At 44.5% G+C, this 26,346-nt stretch overlaps 2 protein-coding genes across 3 annotated transcripts in view; both read right to left on the bottom strand.

Moving 5' to 3' along the window:
• The window catches only part of lmx1bb (LIM homeobox transcription factor 1, beta b), a 43,684-nt gene extending 41,269 nt beyond the window's left edge, over window positions 1–2,415 (bottom strand). The window contains exons 1-3 of one of the 2 annotated variants that reach the window (XM_047013921.1): window positions 2,263–2,415; window positions 1,731–1,850; window positions 778–964 (exon numbers count right to left, since the gene is read on the bottom strand). In XM_047013921.1, coding sequence (XP_046869877.1) covers window positions 778–964; window positions 1,731–1,797 — 254 coding nt within the window. In that variant the 5' untranslated portion in view covers window positions 1,798–1,850; window positions 2,263–2,415. Of the gene's footprint in view, window positions 1–777; window positions 965–1,730; window positions 1,851–2,148 lie in introns of both variants that reach the window. The other variant, XM_047013922.1, reaches the window with a different exon arrangement.
• Window positions 2,416–12,451: 10,036 nt separating this feature from the next.
• Window positions 12,452–26,346, bottom strand: part of mvb12bb (multivesicular body subunit 12Bb) — a 32,004-nt gene continuing 18,109 nt past the window's right edge. The window contains exons 8-10 of the mRNA XM_047013917.1: window positions 16,887–16,942; window positions 16,110–16,169; window positions 12,452–12,530 (exon numbers count right to left, since the gene is read on the bottom strand). Coding sequence (XP_046869873.1) covers window positions 12,486–12,530; window positions 16,110–16,169; window positions 16,887–16,942 — 161 coding nt within the window. The 3' untranslated portion in view covers window positions 12,452–12,485. The remainder of the gene's footprint in view (window positions 12,531–16,109; window positions 16,170–16,886; window positions 16,943–26,346) is intronic.

The following is a 26,346-nucleotide window of genomic DNA, read 5'->3' on the forward strand; positions in this document are numbered from 1 at the left end:
ATGACTATAAGAACAATAATAAAACTAACGTTCCTTTTAATGTAATTATTTAGGGTAGGCTATTTAATAAGTGCGATCAATAAAATGTATGTGTATGTTTTTTGGTAGGCTTGCAATATTGCAGGTTTAATTCGTTTTTATTAATCTGTTGCTGAATTTATAGATTGTTTAAATATTATTGTTGGCGTCATTATTTTGTAGCCTAATCGTAATTAATGCCGTTGTCGCAAACAAATGTATAGGCAAATTTAACGGACTTAAGCGGAACAAAAAGAAGGGTTAGCTTATACTTGTGAGACCAAAATAGTCTTAAATAAATAAGTCTCTCACCACGTTTTATTTGCTTGAATGCGCGCGTCTGTCTGCATGTGTGTGTGTGTGTGTGTACAAGCTACTTCAGTTTTGGTTTGACCATGTCCTCATTAAAGAACGCACCTACAATATGTTCAAATCTATCTAATAAATTGCCTATCTCTGAACGGCCGTCAGAAGCGCACTGGCTTGCAATCGGCGAGCTAGGCAACTTTTTTTTCCACGGGGGACTTTTATATTTTAAATGAATCATTGTTAAATCTGTTTTAACAGGATTTTTTAAAAGGATTTTATTTTTCAAGTAACTTAAAACCTATACGGAAATTATTGTGCTTGGTGGAAAGATACAAAATTCAACCTACAGACATTTCCTTCACGCCGTTCAAGCTTTCCTTGTCCTAGGTTACAATCGATTGAACACACATAAAACAGGCTATACATACGGAATATAAATATTGTCCTTACTGTTGGTAGTCGTGTTTGCAGTATAGTTTCCTATCCCTTAAATAACAGCTGGTAGACAGAGGCTGCTGACAAACAGTGCAGTGCAAACACTCTTCGTGCCATGACGAATCGTTGACTCTCATCAGGAAGCGGTCAGAAATTGGACGCTGGCATCCTTCACAAACAGACTGATGATGGCACTCCGTCCCTGCAGTGGATGGATACATTAGTAAACAAGTTTCAATTGTGTATTAATTTGTTCCTAGATCCATCTATGTAAATATATTGACTAACGGATAATGTAGGTTACACATGGAGTATTATGCTAGCACGTGTCCACATAATTTATAACGTTGGGTTAGTAACTTCACAACCCTACATGCTGTGTTAATTCATGTTGTCCAAATGACAGACATCCTGAGCTTTCGAGTGATATCATATGTGGAGGTCGGAACTGTTAGAGCAGTATGATTAGGCTACTTTTTCACATAGCTTGACTAAAAGCATAGTTGTGAATGCAGGCCTACATCGCGATCTTTACAAAAAAAATGAATCCTTAAATTGAGTTTCTCTGTGCTTCAGGAGACTTTGACAATGTCATTAACGTAATGGACAAGAATTATATTTAACCCTACAATAAATATGTTGCCAGCATTAAAAGCATCAGCGTAGCATTTACTTAGTTAATTTGTTTTATTTGGTTTGTTCTTATGTTGTGTTTCATCTTGCTAGCTAGTGAGGAATTTAATATGGCACAGTAGCATAACTGTAATCAAAAATAGATTTAAGTTAGTACACAGGCCTGCACAGGTGATATGTTTTACATGTAGCCTAAGGAAAAGCCGCAGCACGCTTTGGTTTTATTTCCGGCAAATGCACAATTTAGGCTACTTAATGACCTCGACATGGCATGATCAATCTAATTGTGGTTATTATGATTTTCTTTTTTTCCCCCCAATAGTGTTAGGACTCACCAAGCCTGACTCCAATAGCTTGACCCGATCGAAGTGGATCTTCAATTTTTATGCCGTCCAACATCATCGAGTATTTGGAAAGATTTCTCCCCGAGAAACCGCGTTCCAGAAACTCAGGACCTGTTGCAATATCCATAAAAATACACGATCAGATTTGTCTTCGCCTCTGGTGGACAGCCCTGTGTGGTTGATGATACTAGCCTACATGTAGATGCACACAAGTCTGCTCTTAGGCTATTATGTGTTCTGAGAACGCTTTCAGTTGGATTCATGCAAGAATAGCCTAAAAGTAGTCCCCAATGTTATGACTCGCCGTCTACTTTACAGCTGTTGTTTTTGTCCTTAAGCAACACATCCCTAGGCCTTTAGAATGTAGCCTAATGATTCGAAATGACGATAAAACACTGCAAGAAGTCACCTGTTAGTTTGTCAGAGCAGGTATATAAGGCTACGGCCAACTGCGTTTTCTTTGCAAGCGCCCGGCTTTGCACGGGATAACGTAGCCTTGGTCTTTTTCTAATAGGCTATTTACCGTATAAACAGACCGACGAAGAAAAAGCACTACAAATCCAAAAAAATAAGGGCAAAATCTTCCAAAAGTTCTTCTTAGTTGCTGTATGCTCTTCGGTTCCCTCTCGCTTGAAAAGTCCAAGACCGACACTGAAGCGACTGGATCCTCCCACAACGAGATACTTTTTCAGTCTGTTTACTGGCATTGGGATGCTATTGGTTGCACAGCAGTGCGCTCAACAGAATAGAATTAATTCCGCCCTGTTAAGACTAGAAAGAGCGTTGATATAGGCTTATATATATTTACGAAATAAACAAATAGTCTACAGTCATGGCCTACGTCATCATATCACAATTTGATTATTTATTATAATAATTTAGCAGCCTAATGTTAACTCTTACAGGCCTATTATGTTTGCTATTATTTCACAAACACAAATCATAATGGGCATACGTAGGCTACTTTGTTAAATGTAGCCTATGCTATTTATTTACATTATTAGGATTTACTATGCTGCATGCAGTTGAAACAGCTTAGTGTATATAGGCTCACAGTTCCGAATCGCCTACATTAGTTACACCGTAATGTGTTGCCTGCCGGATTTGGTGTAGCTTGCCTGATCGTCCGAATCTAGATCTTTCAGATTTATTTTCGTCTTTCCCATTAGGTTTTCCGTGGGCTACGCCTATTGAAAACTAGCACAGGTAGGCTTTAGGCGCAGGGCGCGTTAGAAGTTTGCAATCACATTCTTTGTTGCATTGCCTTGTCGGCCATAACCTTGTCACACCGTGCACCTGGCGATGGATCACGATAACTGAGCTCTGCGCGAACAGGACAGTAGCCTTAACCCCGAGGTAAGATGCGTGTTTAGCGCCGTGACAATTGTTTTGATATATTGACAGATCAGATGTTTTTAATTATTCTGTGTAATTGGCCAGCAACCGCTGCTGTAGACTATACAGCTCTCAGACAATAGAAGCAGGCCTATACAAATGTGCAGCTTTTCTTCACTGAAACAGGCATGTGTAAGGTAAATCTGGAGACTTTAAAACGAAGTGTCAAATATATAGACACGAGACAGATATGCCCACATATTGCCTGCATTTATTTTTTTAATTAAACATTTTGAACGATATATGATAATTAAATTTAACAAATTCAACCACATGATATTTGACTAAAAGCACAATTCAGACTATATTCATTCACAGGGTTGAAACGTATTGTCCCGGCATTAGACCAATAGAGACAGTTCATCTAGGCCTATGTTTTACCCATTGCACGACACGTGTCCTCAATTGTGGCTGAGATGTGGCCTATATACCCAGATCCATTGGTAAAGGGAAGCAAACCATGATTCCAAAAAAACAAAACATAAATTTAAGATCTGTATTTTCATATCACACGATTATATTTTAACGCGTGATTGTCAAACTCCCGTCTCCATTGATAAGGTTGACAAGGTGAGGAACGCTGAGTCGCCTGTAGATAAATCAAAAGACGCTTAACATTATTTGTCATGTCGGCCCGGCTCTTGTTCCTGGGATGCATTGCCCTAAAGGCATTTCCAACGTTCTTAACAGATAAGCAAGCTGTGGTCAATTTATAAACCCGGCTGTCTTTATGCAGGAGACCCAATAGACTTATAACATATAGTCAACGTAACAACTAGCCTAATGGTCTTCTAGGAGGAAAATCCCACGGTGTGATTTTAGTTTCGGGTTAATCAAGCACAACATGGGCTAAGTGAAGCAAGTGAAGATAATTAGGCGTTTAGATCGGCTATGATCTATTTATCCCCCAATGTGTAGGCCTAAATCCAAATTACGAAGTTGTGTCATGTCAGAGATGTATTAGGCCTATATGTAAAACATATAATACATTATCTAGTTGGCCTACATCAAACTTAAAGCGGTCACCGAAATACATTAGGACGTATGTGCGGGATTCTGCAAGCTCAACAGTTTCAAAAGGCCACGACTCACTATAATGAATGCACTTATTTTGACATTTAAATCTTATGTTAGTAGGCTACGATATTTAAATTTATTATGCTACATTCGATGATTCGATCCGATATTCGCCTATACATTCCACGGTCTTGTAAACTAACCAAGAAAATAACGTTTAATTTGGGCGGCAATATCCCGCACATATAAGCTATAGGTTAATCATTAAAATAGGAACAGCGACACGCTAACAAACGAAATAAATAATTCTGATCATAATTATTATTCCAAACATTAGGTTTAACGTTAAATTAATTCTAAAATAATTATGTCAATGATTCAAAGCTTGTTGAATAAGGGAGCATAGCATAGGCTATAGCCTATCTTGAATGAACTTACATGTGTTTTGCCGGGAAAGGTCTAAAGGGTATACAACTTAATTGGATGTATCATATAATGCAAGCTTAGGTTTTAGTTACCTCCTATCCATGCGTGGTGTTGATATCTTTAGTGGAGCATCGGAAAGGTAGTTTGGCTCCAGTGTGCAAGCACTGCTCACTTTGCCCTCTGGTGTTGTGAGGACGAATTGGTTCGGCTGATGCGAAAACCTAGACAGAAACAGCAATAAATGTATGTTTTCTTAAATGTCACGAAGAGAAGGAAATAAAGCAAAGTCTGGCGTATGCGATTACAATAAGTGCGATCCCAATCAATTAATGAAAGCTTGCAACAAAATCATCATGTTCTCCCGTGTTTTTATTTGAGGCGCCTTCTAAACTTTGTATGCAGGTGTTACATGGACTTGAAATGTAAAATAGAAAAAGGTACAACGATTTTGTATAGATTAATAAACAATGGTTTCTTCCCACAAAGGCAGTATTAGAATAGGTTGGATACAATTATTAATAAGATAAATATTCAGGAACAAGGAACAATTCAGTTTTGTTTGTGAGGTACTTTACGATGTTTGAACTTCGATTTCTACGTATTTTAAAAAAATACAAGTAGGCCTGGTCTAGGTGAAACTCAGTAGGCTATAGGCCATCATGCGAAGAACATGTGTCCGAGTTTCGTATATGTCAGTTATAAACTGACCCAAAACTAAAGATTGTGCAATCGTATCGAATTCTGTTAAATCAGATTTTACATATGGCCGACAGATAAAACTGAGATCTGCAAACTATGAAGAACAATCAGACTGCCTTCTTTGTATCACTAGTAGCCCATGCTTGCTTTAACAAAGTAATCTTTCCCATTTTTATAAATTAAGTGTATTGGTTCAAATAATTGTTTTGGCCAAATGGTTATCCATATTTGAACAGGTTTACGATTCAATATCTATACACACGCATACACAATTGATTGCCTTTGTTGGCAATTACTATTTTGCAAATGCCAGAGAGTAAACTTTATATGAATCACATAGGCCTACAGTGTTTGTAAAATTTAATGGATTCCAAATAGCCTATTCCTTTAAAATCAACCTGAGTATTTTGTCATTGTCCAACAGATAATTAAGGAACACATTTTATAGTTTAGGCTACATTGCCTACGTTTGCAACACGATCAATTTAAAGTAGATAATAATGAACGTACCTGTACATTCGTTCAATGACTTTTTGATTCGAACTAACTCAATATATGTCTATGCTGTGGATAAAATACCTATTTGGCTAACGATATACATGAAAAATTATCTGCAATTGCTACATTAGTCATGTATTAGAATATGAGACTCATGCACAAACTGATGGCCTTGGCCAAAACACAGAACACGATTGCAGTGTTTGAGGATTTTGATGACTGAAGTGACTTCAGTCACATTTTAACGGGTTTCCTTCCTCGAGAGCCCGTGTAAAATAAAAGAGGTCAAGTTTTCCACGTTTAAAAAATATATACCTGCAAGTGCAACCATCGATTGACAATCGTTTGATAAAAAATTTGTGAATCCATCAATTAGTGGTCCTATACCAAAAGTGCCATTAAGATGAACATTCGACGCTAAAACACCTACTGCATGCAAATATAGGCTGCCTATAGTAACAAAAAAACATTTTGTACGGTAGTAAATACATACCCAAAAGACAAACACACAGCTAATCTTTAACCAAACCAACACGTTCTTATAATATGAATATCAACTCAATTTTAGCGAAAGACCCGAAGCCACTTCTCAAATAGATATTTGCATTCTAAAACATATAGAACAACAACGATACCACCTGCTGGTCACTAGAATCGTTGCACTAGATCGCTTTATAAAAAAATGCATTGTCTTTAGTGCCATGGGTATCTCATCTCTCCTCTGCCTGGTGTCATATCCAAAGAGCACAGGGCAGCACCTCAACCCGACACTGTGAACACCACTCAAAGGGCCAGGAAGATTCATATGGATTAACCATGCTACTTCTATATAACTCAGGTCCTACATTGTTTTGAGGCATTACACAAAAACGTGCCAAGCGACTGTTTAAAAGGCTTGTGAGATCTAGGTTTGGTAAGGATCTTTTGCACATCTATGAGCTGGGATGCAGAGTCTGAAGGGCCAGAGTAGGGCTGAACATGGCCAGAGAAGGGCTCGTACGAACCCCATTTCCCAACATCTGGAGAAGTGAGCAGGCCGGTGAGGCTGGAACTGTTTCTGTGAGAGAGGACAGACAAGCCGGAGCAGACTGCTCTGAGCAAACAACACCGATCTCATCAGAACAAACCTGTTGAATTCGACACAGAAATGTGTGAACATACATGAGTTACAGATGATACGTATGTGCTTGATGTGTTTTCCGGCTGATTTCAGTGTCTACAATGGCAATACAGTCTGAACTCCACACAAGATTTATTGCATTTTTCTTTGTTTCTTGAAACATAATGTATCTCCAGCACATACGCAAGCCTGCACGAGGCTCTCTGAATGATCTTAGGACATATGCCATTCACAACAGGCATACACTTATTTTTCTCATGTGGGGCGCATAAATAATATGTGCGCTGTCTAAATTACATGTGCCTACAGACCTTGTGGCTACAAGGACTGAAAGACATTCTATATAGATCTCCAGGCCTTTGGTTGTGTATGAAGCGGTAGGTCTGCTGAATGCCGTTTAATTACATGTGTTCTCAATGCTCTGCATGTTGCTATGGGTAAAATACTTTTTATTACCAAGTGGCATAAGTCCTTTTTCATCATCAACACTACTCAATGGTGAATCGATCACAGACGGCTCTGGAAACACTGACCTCAGTTCAACAGGCATGGACATCCAATTGCATGTTATGGGAACCAGGGGCCAGATACCAATCTCAGATTAAAATAAAACACTGCCAAGTAAACAATGAAATCAAATAATTGTCATTGTTAGTCATCATTTCATTCAGTAACTTCAATAAAAATGAGTATTTCACTGTGGATTTGGGGACCAATTTCAATGAGTGTATGTGTCCATCTGTATGTGTGTGTGTACCTGTGTGTGTGTGTGCCGTGTGAGTGGTTGTCCTTGCATGTGTGTGAGTGTGTGCGTCCATGTGTGTGTCCGTGCGTGGCTGTCTGTGCTCGTGTGTGTGTGTGTGTGTGTCATTAAGAGGCTGGACTTCAGAGAGAAGGTAGAACTCTAACAGATGTTTTTCAGCTGGGCGGATCTGGTGGTGAGGATCTAGACAGCCACTGTCACCAGCGAGGCGTTCCAATCTGTCCTGAACATTAGGCAGAGTCGAGCACTCCTCTCCCCGCCACCGCCACCCCACCCACCTTTCCCCATGCCTCCCCCTGTCTCAATCACTGCCCTAAACAGGATGTGCTGACTACATCTGCTGCAAGGCCTGTAGCTGCTCTCTCCTAACCAGACTGAAGGGGGAGACCCAGAGCAGAATAAGCCTGGGACCGATTGACTAGCCAACAGGCTAGGAGGCTAACTATGAAAGCAAATCAGTAACAATGTTATAATCAATAATCTATAATGTTATAAGGAATTGAATACTTAATACTGAAATCTGAGGTGAAAAAATTCTAGGCAAATTTTTTTCCGGTTGTTCTTAGATGTAAATATTAAGTTTTAAATGCCTTTTAAAATTCTAAACAACATGTCCCTGATTTGTTTCCATAGCTAACTGGCAGGTTTGAAGGTAAAGATACAAACAGGCTAGTAGGCTAATTGGCTAACTGGCTAGCAGGCTAACTGGCATTATTAGGCAAGCCCATCTGGGGCTAGAATACAAGGCTTTGAACTCATGGTCAGGAGGTCACAGCAAGCATAATAATTGACTGGTTTGACTAGTTAACCAGCCAAATGTTAGGAGTTAAAATTCTAACAGCTAAACAGAAACATATGAAGACTAATTCATACTAAAGAAAAAAATGTAATCAACTTCCAATAGGCCTGTGTTATGAATATTGTATGGGCAGACTGAATGATGTAAGGACAGAAAGAAAAAACAACTTCCTCTCAGGTATAGGTGTGAGAGAGAGGCTGATTGTTCCACTGTGATCTTTTTGGTATTCAGGAATTTGTCCCACCACAGTCCCTGGGCCTGGTTACCAGTTTGGAGAACCTGTGCCCTGTGAACTGACCTCTGTCCCCCCCCCCCTGGTCCTGGCTGTAACCAACAACCCCCCAGGCCTCCTGGGAGTGCTCCGACTAACAAGAAAACTGCTGGGCCAAATCTCTCAGTACGGCTCAACGTTTTCCCCCCGGACCACTTTCAACTTAATAAACATCTTAACTAGCCCGGTGTCCCTGGGGAAACAGATCCTGTGGGCAGGCCGGCTCAGGAGCTGCTGGTCTTTATTGCTACCAGGTGGCCGGGCTAAAGAACCCAGGCCAGCAGTAAATGTCCAATAAAATGTACATGGCACCTCCGTAGGTGGACAGGGTCACCGCACCTGTCTGTGGAGCAGGTCGACCCTCTCTTCACTCTCCAGACGACCTAGTGAGCCCGTGTCCTCCAGCTAAACCCCCCTCCCCCCTCCCCCCTCCTGCTATGCCTAGCCACACCTTGGCTGGCATCGGGCCTCCATCAGGGACGGTGTGTTGGAGCTACGCTGTTGTCAGCGTCGTCCTCTTCCTTCTGATACCTCCACTGAGAAGGGAGCCATTAAAAGTTCGAACCAATCACATCAGCCTTGTTTACGACAAGCTGCAACATATGAGACCTGTGGCAGCAGTTTGGCTCGGTCTGTCCAATCAGAGCACACCGTCCTAGCCGGGGATAATTGACTAGCAGGTTGTGTAGAGGTCTGGACACAGTGCAGAGCCACTTTGATCTCACTTGAAAGGAGTTAATTGATCTGTGTGTTACTGGCTCCTCAGACTGTAGAGCTCCCTTGAGGGCAAAAAAGACTAACTGGTCATCAAACAAACAGAGATTTTTAGAGATAGAGAGAGAGAGCGACAGAGAGAGAAAGAGAGAGAGAGGGAAAGGGAGAGAGAGATCACTTCACGCCCCGCTCCATCCTTGCTCAATTACAGTAATGCAGCTCACATGGCCTTGACAGAAAGGGGAGGGAGAGAGGAGAGATGTGTGGGGAGGAAGAGAGAGACAGGGGGGAGGAAAGGGAGCAAGAGAAAGAGAGAGGGAGGGAGAGGGAAGGAGAGAAGAAAGCAAGACAGGGAAGAAAAGCGGGAGAGAGAAAGAGAGAGGGAGGAGAGACAGAGAGGGAGCGAGAGGGGAAGAGACAAAACAGCCGTGGCTGTTTGAGATCACTCACCGTGCTGCCTGCTACACGGTGAGACAAGATGGTTGTGATATCCCTGTTCCCCCGGTGTCCTGTTGGGCCTTGTTAAAGTGGAGGTGAAGGCAGGACCACATGTCCACCCTCTTCCTACAAGCCTCAGCGGGTTGTTCTCCTGCCTGACGACATCACAGAACAGACAGCGCCAGTGCACTGGTCCACAGCAGCTAAGAGCTAACAGACTGTTAGTGTACTAACTGTCCCAACACCTCCCCCAACACTGCTCTGGATGAACCTGCAAACTCGGCCAAATCCTCTCAGTTGGTCTCTGGCCTTGGTCTCTGACAGAGCTCCAGCCATCACCCACTACCTCCCCGTCCCAGGTCACCACAGAGAGGGGAAACAGGGCTGTCAGGGGCCGAGTGAGGGGCTAAGCCAGTCTTAACACAGCACCTCCAACCACCTCATAAATACAGCCTTCCTGTTCCCCATTCCCCAAACCACCCCTCCAGCTCGCTCTTCATGCTTCCACACTGATCCATGTCATGCTCACTGGTGTGAGGTTAAAAATGACCCTGGTACATCTGGCTGCCTCTGCAGCTAACGCAGCTCTGAAGCACACCCAGGACCGCGCAGAGTGGGACAGGGTCAAGGGTAAAAAAAAAGAAAAGAAGAAAATTATGTCTCGTGCCATGACAAACGACAGGAATAGCGAGGGAGTTTTACGCATGTGTCCTAAAATAGATGAACATGTGTTGTGCTTAGATACACAACATGCCCCCTCCAAAAAAACTCTTCTCCACTAAAATGCACATGGGCAAGTCAGGCCTTTCAACTTTCAGCAGGGCTTACACAAAACAGAGGGCCAAACGCAAGGCCTCGCCGTTTTCATTTTACAGTGTGGTCTCTGAATATCATTATTCTTTTCTATATCATAAAGTGGAACTCGGGGGGCGGGGAGGAAAAGTGAAACCATGTGAGTCGGCTTTTTGAAGGGGCGGGCGTTGGGCATGGCTTGTGAGGGAGCTGTGGTTCTGAGAGCTCATCTGGCGGGCCCTTCTCCCTCCTGCTCACCACCACAACGCCCCCACAGAACCAGGCCAGAGGACCAGCCACAGGCTCTGAGGGGACTGGCTGACCTGCCCAGCTCCCGGACGGCAGCGCCCGGGAGACCCAGGGACACCATGAACCTCTCCACATCTGCTGGAGCTCAGGGGGAGCAGTCAGAATGTGATGGATCAGGTGAAAAGGGGTTTAATGCTAGTCAAGGTGTGGGATGGGAGATACTGTGGCAAGCTAACAACTGACACTCACAAAGAGGCAGGGGCTGGGAGGGGGGGAACCAGCACAGTAAGAAAGAGAGAGAAAGAGGGAGGAGTAGGAGAGAGGTTATGTCATTCCCTCGTTTTGTAGGCCTTGCTTATCTCAGCCTCACTCTGAGGATGAGCTGGTACTGTTTTCAATAAGAACGCCTATTCTTGTAAGACGTCCGTGTGTGTGTGTGTGTGTGTGTGTGTGTGTGTATACAGGCACATGTATGTGTAGCAGTGTGCAGTTTAAGAGTACTGTAGAGAGGAATCCTGTCAGAGGCTGTCACTTGCTCCGGGGAGATAGGTGTCACCCTCATGAACGAACGTAGAACAGGAGGATTCAGGGAATGTCTGACTGCATCCAACAGAACAGAAGACAGACCATAATGCTCCCAGGGTTGTCATCTTTTCTTCACATCGCTACACACCTGTAAATAACCAAAAGCCAAAAGCTATTAGGAATTTCAAGATATACCAATGCTGTCGACCGAATTTGTAAATTCACAAAATTAGCAGGCGTGTCTAATGAAGGATGTGGGGATGATTACATGAACGCCATTTTCAAACTAATTGGTTCTACTAAGGTGGACAAACAGGTTCTGATATCTTCATTAGTGAGATTTTTTTCAGCAGGTGTTAAGGTACAAACCGCAGACTATAGTCTAACCCAAAAAAACATGAGTCTCACCAAGCACTGTGAGGTTTTCGAGAGTAGGTTTCTGTCTGAGAGTGAGTGTGAGTGGGAGAGATAGAGAGACAGAGATGGACAGAAAAAGAGAGAGTGAGGAAGAGAGTGAATAGAGAGAGACTGACAGAAAGATAGATGGATGGTGTCATACATCAGGTAGTTGTAGTTCTTCTTCTACCATATATGGACACTTGATTCTTAACACCAAGACACACATTCACAAGATCACAGGTCTTTAACTATCACACTTATTTTTTTTTTTCAAAGTAAACATTGTAAACTGGAAATATATTTTAATTATTTAAAAGATATAATTATATAATTTTTAAATAAAAGTATTACATTTAAAATAATAGTATTACATTTAAGTGTAGCACCTTAAAGGCCATACTTGAGCTAATACTTCATATAATAATGAAACACATTGTTTAACCCTATGACACATGTCATAAATCACAATACACACAGCACTTCTCATTGGTTACTCTCATAAATTAAAACAAATTATTGCTATTGTAAATTCACAATAAAAAATAACTGCAGCTCTTCCTGGAAGTGTGATCCATGTTGAAGGTGTTTTATGTCAGGAATGTTGCGTCTGATTCCCGCATGGTTGGGCGGGTGGAAGGAGATTACACCTGGGCAACACTGCGCTCCGTGCTGAAGTTGTAGTAAAACTGCAACATAACACGAATCCAGAAGATCATTAAGACAATGGGGAAACATATTACTCTCTTCACACATTCATGCCTAAACTCACAAACAAAGACAAGCGCATATATGCTTTTTGACTTTGAGTTAAAACTTTGTTGGGCCAGTAAATGGAGTCTGAAGAAGAAATATGGGTAAATACTGACCCCTAGTGGACACATGTGATCATGACACCAGTGAGAGGAAAACGCCTAGTAGTCAGTCAACCATTTATTTAGAATTTCTAACTATATTTCTTCTTTAGTGGACAAACAAAATCTCAGAATAGGTGTGACTAAGCTATTAACTTTTACACTTGAGGCTGTACTAAAGACAGTAAATCTAAAATGATTTGTCTTCCCGTTGTCTAACATGCCCTTCATAAGGGTAATAGCAGTCAGTGACAATGATCAGATGAAAAAAAAATATTTATATTAATACACAAACAAACTGCAATACTGAATCACAGCACTAGGTGATGCTGTGAGATCACTGAAACTGCTTTTTGAAATTCGCATTCTCGTCTTCCAACATGGCAGTGACTGGAGAATAGACCACCACACTCTCTATCTCTTATCTATCTGGAGGAAGATTCAAGTTACACAGAAGCATCACATGTCAAAAGCCAGTTAGTTATAATGAAATTCAGAAAAGACACCTGGCTAAAATAAATAAATAAACAGGTGTGTGTTTGTATGTATGTGTGTGTGTGTGTGGATGATGGATGGGGGACTGGGGTGTTATCAGGAAGAGCATGGATCACTGTCTGCCACTTTTACATGCAGGTTGACAGGACAGTGACACAGGAGAACATGGGCAGCCGTCCCCCAGATGAGCAAAGCTTCATTTCCTGTCCCTGCTCCGCCGCCAAAAATATTTGACATGTTGTCTTCATTAATGCCACCTCTATTTGGAACTCCCCCTTTCAGACTCTCTCTCTCTTCTACTCTCTCTCATTCTCTCCCTTTCTCACTCTCTCTATCCTACACACACACACACACACACAGAAACTCTCTCACACACACACATACACACAAACACACACAGGCTGTCTCAAAGCCATCACTTCATACATTCACACCGGCACACACACACACACACGCACGCCAATGCTGAGATGCATACATGCAAAGGTGTTAATGAACACTCTTGTCACACACCTTCCCTGTGCCGTCCTCACTGGCACTCACGCTCTCACACACTCACTCTGAAAATCATTAGCAACCCGCCAACAACAACATTTCTCAGCAGTGCGAACTACATAGAGACGTCAGCTCCAATCGCTTACTAATTAACACTTAAAAAGACACAAATTAGATATGCGTGGCTAAAAGCAATTATAATCTCCGCAAGTTTTTCCGAGTCATTTGGGAAATGAAAAGAATGCCTAATTGCTGGAACCAACATCATCTGAGAAATGGCTTAAGTGATGCCTGTTAGGAAATATTCTTATCTACAACACTGTGATTAACGCAGTTTTCCTCAATTACATGTGCATATGTTAAATACCACCTAGTACATCTCCTTTATGTATGTATTTTTAATAGAATTAGAAATCCGTCAATTAGTACAGTAACAATCTGTCCTATTGTAGACAGAGGGAAAGAGACCTGACTAGAGTATGTTGACCTTTACTGGACAACTGAAGGTACAACAGCGACTAACAGAACCTACGTCCGTTTACCGTTACCATGATGTCCGTTTACAGTTACCATGACGTCCGTTTACCGTTACCATGACGTCCATTTGCAGTAACCATGACGTCCGTTTACAGTTACCATGACGTCCGTTTACAGTAACCATGTCGTCCGTTTACTGTGTCCTCCAACAGAAGGTACAGCAGCGACTAAAAACAGAACCTTCTAGACTACCAGGGATGTGATCCTACTAATCATGCCATGTTTGGAGATCCCACCCAACAAACCTACACTGAATTATGACCCAAATTCTTTCAATCATACAAAAATAAAATGTCATAGGCCCATAGCTATTTATATCTTTATATTATTTTAGTATTTATGAAACAAAATAAAAAATCACAAACTACATTTTCAACTGCTGGAGTTTTAGTGTTATAATAAGGAGAGAGAAGTAAAAATATCACAATGGTGAGGGATGTTTCCTCCTGGAAACTAATTATCAAGCTAAGCAGTGGCTTCATCCCCATCAGCCTGGCCCCACCATTAATCTTGTGCTGTCGTCCACTTCACTAAATCCTGCGTGTTACACTATCTCACATTTACTTCATCAGCTCCAGCACGGCAGTAATTAATGGTTCCTTGTGCCTTTCCCTCCCTCCGTTTTCTTACCTCATTCCCTCCTCCCTTTCCTCCCCTCTCCTCCCCTCTCCCCCCCTCCCCTCCTCTCTTCCTCTCTTCCTCTCTTCCTTCTACTCATTCCCTCCCTCCATCCCTATTTCCCTACCTTTCCCTTCCTTCCTCCATCCCTTTTCAACATATCATGTGTTCAGGGGGCTGTGGGAGGAAAGGAGGGGAGGGCAGAGAAGAGGAAAGGAGGGGAAGAGAGGAGTGGAGGTGGGAGAGGGGAGAAAGGGAGATGAGGGGAAGAGAGGAGAAAGGAGACGAGATGCGAGAAGAGGGGAGGGAGCCTGTGGGATGAGCTGCCAGACTGTCCTGTCTTCACCATCAGCAGACCACACCGGCCGACCACACACGCACACACACACACACACATGCACCCGCGCACACAGTACTACCTGAGCTGACAATGAGCATTCTGGGTGACCAAATGACAAGATGGCAACTCTGTGTGATTTCTATACCATGTGACAGCAGACAGAGGCAGGGTGCAGAACAGACACCCGGTTTGATGAGGGACTGTTTGCTCTGTAACACATCTCCAACCCAACAGCACCTGTTCCCTTACACTGGTCTGTCACATCCTGCCAGTCGTGATACCTAGATAATGCGCTAATGAGAGAGAAGGGGTGTCACTCTCTTTAATGCACACACACACTGGCAGTACACCTACACACACACACACACACGCAAATGTGTCCACACACACCAACACACACATACGTACATGCACGTATACACACACACACACTTTTGGCTCAAAGGCATGTCGCTATTTCTATCATGCAGGTAGCTCCGATTTCTTCCCCTAGCAACAAATGGCTGCAGGCTCCTTGGTTGGTAACAAGGTGCTGTGTGTACTGACTGTATTTGCCGGGTATAAACCCTGATTCCCCTCATGCTGAGTCTGTCGTGTGTGCAGGCTGATTGCAGCCAGAAACAAGCGTCACTGTTTGTCAGACTACAAGGCCTTCTGACTTCCTGTTCCCCCAGAGAGGTGAAAGGAAGAAGGCCTTAGAAGCCCGCAGACAGGAGCGTCTGAAGTGTCTTGAGTCTCTCTGGTTCTCAGAGTGAGAGCCCCCTCAGACAGGCTTTCCCAGCCAGGCTGCGGCCCTCCAGTCCGGGCTTAGAGGGGCCAGACGGGCCATGCCGTCTCAAATACTTCATTACAACCTCCCCAGACCCGTTCGCTTTGCATTCTGGGCCGGCAGCGCCCAGTGTCAGCCGAGCGTGGCGCCCTCCACTCACCTCCTCCTCGATCTCTGCCAGGGATTTGATCGTAATGCCCATTAAATTGACTTGCTGCATCTGAAATCAAAAGCAGAGAGAAACAGAGAGAGAGAGAGAGAGAGAGAGAGAGGGGGGGTGGGGGGGAAACAAGCGCCATGGCGATTAGGCTGATAGCTAAGTAAGCCTGGCTATAATCCTATCCTTCTCCGTGTCAATACAAAAAGGGGCTATAGTGACAATCCCAGCTAGCCAGCCAAATGGACTGAGCCAGATCTGGCCGGCTACACACTTCTTTTTCACTCAGTCTTGAAAGGAGAGGAGAGAGGACAAGAGGGGACATGGGACGAGAACAGGGGACAGGGGAGGAGAGGAGAAAAGTGGAGAGGAGAGGAGGGGAGGAGAGAGGAGAATAGTAGAGAGAAGAGGAGAGAAAGGGAGAGGAGAGGAGGAGATAGGAAAGGAGAGGAGAGTGAGAGGAGGGGAGGAGAGGAAAGAGGAGAGTGAGGGATGAGGAGGGGAGGAGAGGAGAGGAAAGGAGAGTGAGGGGAGAGGAGGGGAGGAGAGGAGAGAGGAGAAGAGTAGAAAGAAGCGGAGAGAAAGGGAGAGGAGGGGACGAGAGGAGTGAGGAAAGGAGAGGAGAGTGAGGGGAGAGGAAGGGAGGGGAGGAAAGGAGAGGAGAGTGAGAGGAGAGGAGGAGAGGAGAATGAGGGGAGAGAGATCAGATACAAGCAGTGTTAGCACACGGAGGAGGACAAGAGTCTGAGGTTCTTGTTTACAGAAGACTAAAATACTCACTTCTCCGCTAGGGCCGGTATGTTTGTCAGAAACCATGAAGGGTATGTCATCCACGACTGAAAGGAAAGGAAAAACAAGCCTGAGTTGATAAACCCAATCACTCCCCATTCTGTATATGAAACATTTCAACAGGGCTGAATGTGACAATATTTAATAGCAGTGCAGCTCACACACCCCCCCCCCCCCCCCCCCCCACGAGCATCTCTCGATGGCAAGAAGATGAAAGCCTTTCTGATCCTCCACTGTATTTGAGCACCTCAACCCCTCCCCCCCCCCAGTCCCTTCCACTTTAATTACTCTTGATTATTCCAGATTCTGTCTCGTCGAGGAGATGCGCGACTCCAAAACAAAGACACACTCACACTCACGCCGAAAGGGGGGAGAGGACGGAGACAAAACAGTCACCGGATATCAATTTGCATGAAAATAAGCGGCACTATTCGGCAAGCGAAAAAAAAAAAAGTGGATTGAAACGAGGACTTGCCAAGAGCGGTGGTGGTATAATTAGCATTTGACCAAACAAACGAGCTTCAACAGAGCTATAATTAAGCAGGGCTGTAATTAAGTGTATGCCCTTTATCATAATGATCATGGTTAAAATGGTGTGATGGCTACTGTTGATTATTCATGGTGTAACCCCTATACTGAAGCAGTCTGAGCATACCCAGAGTGTCAAGGCTGACAGGCTAGAGAGCAGGCCTTTGTTTATGAAATACATTAGAGCCCAAATTACCGACGGGTGACAGGGGACACAAAGGTTCTCTGTGCCAGAGTGAGAGGGAAACCTGCTCGACTTCACTTTGAAACTCCAAATTAAGAAAACTCCTGGACTTCCTCTCGCTGTGGCGCAAACACCGAGTCAGTCAGCCTCCTGGCACAGGAAACCGAAACCATAAACGGATGAACGGGCTTCTTATGAGACGCTTTTTGGAACTGATACTGCAGTTTCTTAGGAAATATTACGCGCAGTTTAAACGGATTCTTCATTCGGACACTTTTCCGACTTTCCCCTTTTCTCGCTTCAGATTCATGGTTCCTCTGCTTTCCCCTCGTGTGGATTTCAGCTACAACGAGATCTTTGTGGTCCAGCCCCACAGCTCTCAGGACCTCAGGCCTGCAGAGCAAAGACTGAATCATTCAGTCTCACCACATCGACCCTAACCCACACCTACAGTAAATCAGGGTACTGTAAGTGCAGAGCCAGCAAGGCCAGAAGGAGCCTGTTTGGCTGCCATCTATGCTCCCCCTGTAGCCCCCACATCCATCCCCCTTCACCCCTCCCCACCACACCACCACCACACCAACATGATCCAGTCTTGGTGTGTCAGATCCACCTCGCTTAGAGCTGGTCAGGCTGCGTGCGTTTCCTCCGCCTGCCTCACTCCTGCCTGCTCCAGCTGCAGTCACAGCTAAAGGGGCTCTCTGGAACTGCCCGGGAGCAGTGATTGGCTGAATATGATGGCTTGTTTAAGCCCATAAAAACAAGAGAATAAACATGTGTTCTCGTGTCCCGACGTGTCCCGGGGGGGGGGGGGCAGGGGGATACATTTGAATCGATAGCCAGCAAGCAGAAGCTGGAGTCTGCAGATTGCGACCTGTGATGGATGTGTGTCGCAGGCGGATGAAGGCACGGCTGAAGACCGGCCCTGCTTCTTTATTTTTCAAGGATTCCATTCTAAATCAGATCTCACTTAGTATTCCTCCACCATCCATACTGGAGGGCCCCATCTCTCAGGAGGAACGTGGGGGGGGGGGCAGGAAATGGATATGGCACCATACCAGTGACGGGTCCGGCACTGGAGAGGATTGAAGTCATGTGAGTCCAATCTTCTGGCCCGAGGCTGCTGATATGAAGCGTGCTCTGCCCCTCTGACGACCAAGCTGGAGTCTGTTACAGGCAGTGAAGATCAGTGAAGTCACAGGCCAGCAGGAAAGCTCTCCCTGGTGCGACAGGCTGGATATGACAGGCTGGATATGACAGGCTGGGTATGACAGGATGGGTATAACAGGCTGGATATAACAGGCTGGGTATAACAGGCTGGGTATTACAGGCTGGGTATAACAGGCTGGGTATTACAGGCTGGGTATAACAGGCTGGGTATGACAGGCTGGGTATAACAGGCTGGGTATAACAGGCTGGGTATAACAGGCTGGATATAACAGGCTGGGTATAACAGGCTGGGTATGACAGGCTGGGTATAACAAGCTGGGTATTACAGGCTGGGTATAACAGGCTGGGTATTGCAGGCTGGGTATTGCAGGCTGGGTATTACAGGCTGGGTATAACAGGCTGGGTATAACAGGCTGGATATGACAGGCTGGGTATAACAGGCTGGGTATAACAGGCTGGGTATTACAGGCTGGGTATTACAGGCTGGGTATTACAGGCTGGGTATAACAGGCTGGGTATAACAGGCTGGATATGACAGGCTGGGTATAACAGGCTGGGTATAACAGGCTGGGTATTACAGGCTGGGTATTACAGGCTGGGTATTACAGGCTGGGTATAACAGGCTGGGTATTACAGGCTGGGTATAACAGGCTGGGTATTACAGGCTGGGTATAACAGGCTGGGTATGACAGGCTGGGTATGACAGGCTGGGTATAACAGGCTGGGTATTACAGGCTGGATATGACAGGCTGGATATGACAGGCTGGGTATGACAGGCTGGGTATGACAGGCTGGGTTTACAGGCTGGGTATTACAGGCTGGATATGACAGGCTGGATATGACAGGCTGGGTATGACAGGCTGGGTATGACAGGCTGGGTTTACAGGCTGGGTATTACAGGCTGGGTATGACAGGCTGGATATGACAGGCTGGGTATAACAGGCTGGGTATGACAGGCTGGATATGACAGGCTGGGTATGACAGGCTGGGTATAACAAGCTGGGTATTACAGGCTGGGTATTACAGGCTGGGTATTACAGGCTGGGTATGACAGTTTAACGTATGCAGGGGAAAACATATGCCTCCTGCTGGAATCTGGCACTTTGTGAGATCAGAATTCCCCCATGAGCAAAACATTTGAGAGGTGATTATGATGACGACAAGCGCGGACATGATGATGGCGATTACGGTCAAGATGATGACAATGGTGTTGAGGGTGATGATGATGAGGATGGTAGTGATGATGAAGGTGCAGCGCTGATGACGTGGTGGCGGCTCACGGTGACGACGGAGGTGGCGAGGGGGCGGGTGTTGAGGACAGAGGTGCTAGACAGCGAGGGCCCTGTGGTCTGACTGATGGTCGTGTAAAGAACAGAGTCAGCACAGGGCCCCGTGTGGATCATTGCCTTATTAATGGCTCTGCCAGGTGTGATGAGGAATGGCTGCATTGTCATCTCCAGTCCCTGGGCTCAGACGGATGACTGTTTGAGGACGGGGCAGGGCTTCCTCGAACGCGGCGCCGAGCCCTCACAAACACCCTCACACACCGACACGCACACACACACATTAACATTTTACATTTAGTCATTTTTAGCAGACGCTCTTATCCAGAGCGACTTACAGTTAGTACAGGGACATTCCCCCCAAGGCAAGTAGGGTAAAGCGCCTTGCCCAAGGACACAACATCATTTGGCACGACCGGGAATCGAACCAACAACCTTCTGATTAATAGTCCGACTCCCTAACCGCTCAGCCATCTGATCCCCCCACATTTACGAGGTATTTTCTGACGTTGACGGATGGAGCGCCACGTGGGAGTGATCAAGCGAGCCTCGCTCTACCTGAACCTCACCTTCGCACCGACAACGCGGAGAATGTTGATGAACTTTTATTTGGGCGCTTCACCGCCCCTTACAGGATTGCATTGATCTCTGTCCACTGTGATTATCCAGGTGGATCTGCACGGCAATCCCATCGGATAGCTAAGCAGCACTCACATCGTAGGTGACGTTAATACCGCAGCTGCATCCGGCTTCTCAACAGGCTTGCTTGTGGAAATACTGATTGTGTATTTCCTGTCAGGGGGCGAGTATTAGTTTGGAACAGAAACCCCGGGCAGAGCAGCTCCAGTATAGCACGTCCAGGTCGTACGGCCTGTCAGTCATCAGGATAATGGTGGAGGCTCCAGGAGAGACAAGCGGCAGGAGGAGCCCTATTGCCCACTCACAGCCCACAGCCCCTCTCTGACGTGAAGAATAGTGCCCGGCCCTGACAGCATCTCCCAGACATATTGTCGTTTACTTTGTCGCCGGGGCATGCCATCTGTGCCATGCCAGGAGAGAATGTGTGGCGAGGCTGCGGCGGGAAAGAGGAGAGGGAGAGGGGGATGGGGAGAGAAAAGAGGGGGAGGAGTGGGGAGAGAAAAGAGGAGAAGGGAGAGAGAGGAGTGGGGAGAGAAAAGAGGAGAAGAGAGGGGAGAGAGAGCGGAGTGGTGTGGGGAGAAAGGAGAGAGGGGGGGAATGAGACAGGAGCCTGGGTGAGCGGAGAGGAGTGGGGAGAGAGAGGGGAGAAGGGAGAGAGAGGAGAGAGGGGAGAGAGAGGGGAGAAGGGAGATAAAAGAGGAGGAGAGTAGCAGGAAGAGAGGAGGAGAGGAGAAAAGGGAGAGAGGAGGAGAGGAGAGGGGGCCCTCAGTAACTCTGCCACGGCAGGTCATTAGTCAAATTGCCTAATGAGAGAGAATACAAATGGCCCCCTACCCTGACAGGAGGAATTTGGGAGGTGTCTGAGTATCTGACCCGTGCTGTGGGAACAGATGATGGCGCGCTGCTATTTTCAGATTATTTTAATGACTATGAGCTCGATGAATTCCATTCTCTTTTTTTTCATTCTTTTATCTTTTTTTCTTTTCTTATTATTATTCCACAATACCTCCAGAAATAATAAGGGGAGACTGAACAATCCTCTGAAGAGTCTCCAAACCTCCCGCTGACAGGAGCTGTTACTTCTCAAGGGGATGCAGAAAGGTGTGGAGACAACAACTGAATCCATTACCTCCACGTGTCTACAGTTCCTCATAATGCACACAAAAACACGCCAGGCTGCTTCGAAGAATGTTTTCCATTAAAACCACTCAATGTTTACATATTCTGCCTGGTGAAACAGATTAACTTGGAGCAGCCTTAAACTCCTTCCTGGTGACTGATATCGGCTACTACCGACTGTCCGGTCCTACAAGATGAGTGCGAGAGGTGCAGGACCTGGGGGGCTCTGCGGCTAGCTGCTGAGCAGACTCTCAGGTTTACTGAGAGAAAGAGAGCCGAGGGAATGCGAAGGAGTATTTAGCTGGGAAGGAGGAAGTTATTTTTCCATCTGTGTGACAAGCAGCCCCTGAAATCAGGCGGTGGGTAGAGAGCCAGGAGGACGTCCCTGTTGGGCTCTGGTCCATCAGTCTTCTAGAAAGTGGGCAGAACCAGCGGTACCTACCGTGCTGGCCACAAACATTCTGGCACCGCAGTGAAGGTTTTGAAGAGGCACGTGCTCATTTCCGACAACATTACCTATGCGGGGGCCACATTTCATCCATCCTAGCACATTGCAGTAGTTGCCAAACAGACAGTGGAATACTTTTAAGAATTGGAATCAACCCGAGTCATTAAAATATCCGTAGCCTATAGATAACTACTGATATAACATATTACTGAGAAAGTACCAGAGGTGTGTCTACAGTGATACACTGCGATTTCAACAGCATTCTCCCAAAATAAGAATCCTAATATTACAACGTTGGCTAACAACCATCACTTAGCACAAATACAGGGATTGGAAAAATAATAAGCGTTTGATAAGTAGCACATTGTCTTTTAGAACTTAACAGTGGCAGGGTCCCCAGCTGGGTGTGCTGGTAAATGTGCTGCAGGATGTGTGTATAAGTGGAGTGTGCCTCTCTGGACAGGGCTGAGAGCTGGCACGGAGCTGACAGTAAATTGCGTGCACCGGATGGGACACAGCAGAAGGCATAATTACACAAATCCCCTCTTAATTAGCGGTTCTGTGGGCCTACTAACCCGTAATGATGCGAGGGATGTGGCGAGCTAAAAAAAAATAAAAAATACATAACTAGAAACAATCCCCACCACTGAAGCCTGGGTCACATGACCACACCCCCACCCCAGCCCCACCCCCCCCTGCCCAGGCTGACATTTGATCTGTCATGATCATTGACTTCACAGTTACCCACCATGCTGCCCCCTCTCCTTCACCAGTACATCAGTGTTAGGTGACTCCCCTCCCTCCCTCTCTCCCTCTCTCCCTCTCTCCCTCCCTCCCTCTCTCCCTCCTTCCCTCCCTCCCTCCCTCCCTCCCTTGAGCTTTGAGCTGAACACCATGCAAGGGTTCGAGTGGCGTTATTAAGTCCTCCTCGCTCTCACTACCAAGAAACGTGAAGTGGCACCTTACATGGTGAGTGATGAACGCTACCATCAGGGAAGCAAGGGGGGATGACAGAGGGGATGACAGCCAGAGGGGCCTGCTTGGCAGCCTCTAACCCAGCCCGTCACCTATTCATCACCCCCCTAAACCAATCAACCAATGCCATTCTGCCATTTATTATGCTAATAAGCTCTCCACTGATGGCCACTGTTCTTAGTTAAGTGAGTACGCGTCCACTTAAGTACATCCACTGTAAATCTACAGATTATATTTAACAGCATTAGTAAGTGTGTTCGAACAAGGTATTGTTAACTGTGCTGCGATGGGGATATTAGTTACTGGATGTTTAAACTGCTCCTGGTGAAGAATATCAGGAGAACTTCTAAACGCAACCTCAGGGAGGACCCAGATGCCCTTTGCTAAAATGACTTCATTTCCAGAATCTCATTGTGCTTTCTAAATCACACTACAGCATGTATTAGAAGATCATTAATTACAAACTGAACAAGTCAGCAGAGCCATTAAAAGATCTTTAAGGCATATTTGACCATAAATCTCCTTAAACTAAATTTAATGACTGGATTTGGGGGGGGGGGAGGGAAATATTTTTTATCAAGTTCTAATTAGATGTGTGATAACAAACCCTGCTGTATGTGGAGAGGAAGAGAGCAGTGACAGGCTCATCTGTTGAGGACGTCTCATGTCTGTCCACGGAGAATAATGGACACCATCTTCCATCACAGGGAGCTGCAGAGAGCCATGACAAATAGGGCTCCAAAGTCCAGCCTCCAAAACCATTCACAGCCACTTATCTACGTGAAATTGATACGGACATTGGATAACAATAATAGATATAACCAAACTAGGTTTAGAAGTCAAAAGATAAAGACTGCTAGGCAGTTTTTACAAATGCAAGTGACAGTTGATTTAGAAAAAAAAAAAAATTGCTATTGTGTTGTGAATCTTTCATAAGTTGATGATCGATATATTTAGCTTAACTCTGGTTATTGTTTGCTTGGCCAATTCAAAGAAGGAAAAGAACCTGCTCATAAGTATCAACAGTATCCAAAACCATTAACCTAATTAGATTTCCATTCAAGATTGACTTTGGTTATATCATTGAACATGGGTCAGGGTTATATCAAATGAATCACAACGGTTTCTACCATGTGCCCTTCCTTCACCACTAGAGGTGCCACTCCCTAGCGACATGGAAAAGTATCTCCTTAGTGTCCTTAGACGGAGCCTGTGCTTTTTTAATCCCTCAGCTAAAATAATTCTGTTCTTCTAAAATTTGGCTCCAGCAGTTCAGTAGCAGCTGAGATCCATCATGGTTTGAGATTAGAGCAGAGGACAAGCGTAGCCTCTCTCTGCCCGCAGCAGCACAGAGCCACACAGGGAGATAAGATGGAACTTTTGTTTGAAACCTGATGAGAAGCTTCTTAATGAAAGTGCTGGGCCAAAAATAATCTTTTTTTCTCTGTGTTAGTCAATCAAAAAATGGTGTAGTAGGGGAAAAAGAAGAGAAAGAAAGTAATTTTGCATAATCAGTGAGCACCATCTGGAACAATTAACTGAATTCTGGTGAATTCTGAGGATCCGTCATATTGGCTTATTAAAGATCCAGAATTATACAAGTAATAAATCCTTGGAAAAACCATGCGTACCCCTGCCTGTCACAACTATTTTAACTTCAAATACAGTGGAATGCTTGATAAGGCTGAAAAGAGGAGATTAATATATGCAAATTATGTAGAGCATTTAAAAGCCCCCAACAACTGTCTAGTTTTTTTTTCTTCTTCTTTTTCAGTCACTTTATGTTTTATTCATACACAAGCTCACCTGTCATTTCATAAGCTATAATATTATGAGGGTATTATTAAACAGCATAAAGTGGTGCTTTAATTGGAGAGCTTCATTGCATTTTCTAATTATTTGGACCAAATTAAAAACAGATGTGGATAGTCTAATATGGATTCTAATATCTGTTCCGGAAAATCTAAAATCATTGTCTCTGTTGCTGTGGTATTTTGCAAACCCAAGTTCATTTTGAATCTTTTTATTTTTTTATTCTTTCAATTTTTTTTTCCTTCTGCAAAGGATGAACTGTCTCCCGTCTGTTAATTGAACTTCTTTTAATGGATAAGGAAATAATTGCTCTCCATATTACGTTATATCAAGACCGGTGTCAAGATCCTTTTTGATTAATTCAATAGATATGTTAATGTTTTACTTTTTATTAGGTTTACCTATTTATCAGGAGGATGGCTGCTGAATACTATTAGCCTATTCGATGCATAATTTTATTAAAAGCCTACAGCATAACAAGAAACCAGGAGTTATATGCATTAGGTCCATTTAACATGTTTAAATAGAGAAGCATCTAGTCATATTAAAATAAATAGCGCAAAAAAAAAAAAGATAGAACTTGACACATTTCCTCGACATTTATTTCGTAAAATGCAAAACATAGCTTAAAAAAACAAAATAATAATTGATGCTTTTTTCACTTTCTAATTATGTGGAGAGATACCCTGAGCTTCTGTCAATTGCATGAGTAATAATTGGTACAGAAATTCACCCTAAGATCAAAGAGCTGCTGGTAACATAACAGGGTCGGGAGCTGCTATGAAAGCTTCCTCTCTGCTAAGAACTAGCTTGAGTGAGGGTTGGAAATTCTACTTGGATTTGTTTTTAATATTCTGGTAATAAATGTCAAAGTCCCTGCACATCACAATGGTACATAATGTGACTGAAGATGACAGATTTCCTCGACTCGTTTCCTCTCCTCCCCCCGGATCATTCTTTTTGTGTGTTGGTGTTTTTTTCTTTCTTCCGTTTTTTGTTTTTTTTGTTTGGAAGTGACGGAGGGTTTAATCAAGAAAACAGGCAATTCATCAATCCTAAAGAAGGTGCCCGCGCTGGCTTGACACAACCCACATGGTTTTAGACCATCTCGAAACTGGCCAGCTGTCAACACACACCACACACACACACCACACACACACACCACACACACACACACCACACACACCACACAGCTCCCGGGGAACCCAACTCCGCTGACTGCCACAACCCCACACTCTGGTGTAGGCCGTCACTTTGCTAACGAAGATGAGGCTGCCTCTAACCCTTTGAATG

Source organism: Hypomesus transpacificus, unplaced genomic scaffold (genome assembly GCF_021917145.1).
Source record: "Hypomesus transpacificus isolate Combined female unplaced genomic scaffold, fHypTra1 scaffold_208, whole genome shotgun sequence".
NCBI lineage: Eukaryota > Metazoa > Chordata > Actinopteri > Osmeriformes > Osmeridae > Hypomesus > Hypomesus transpacificus.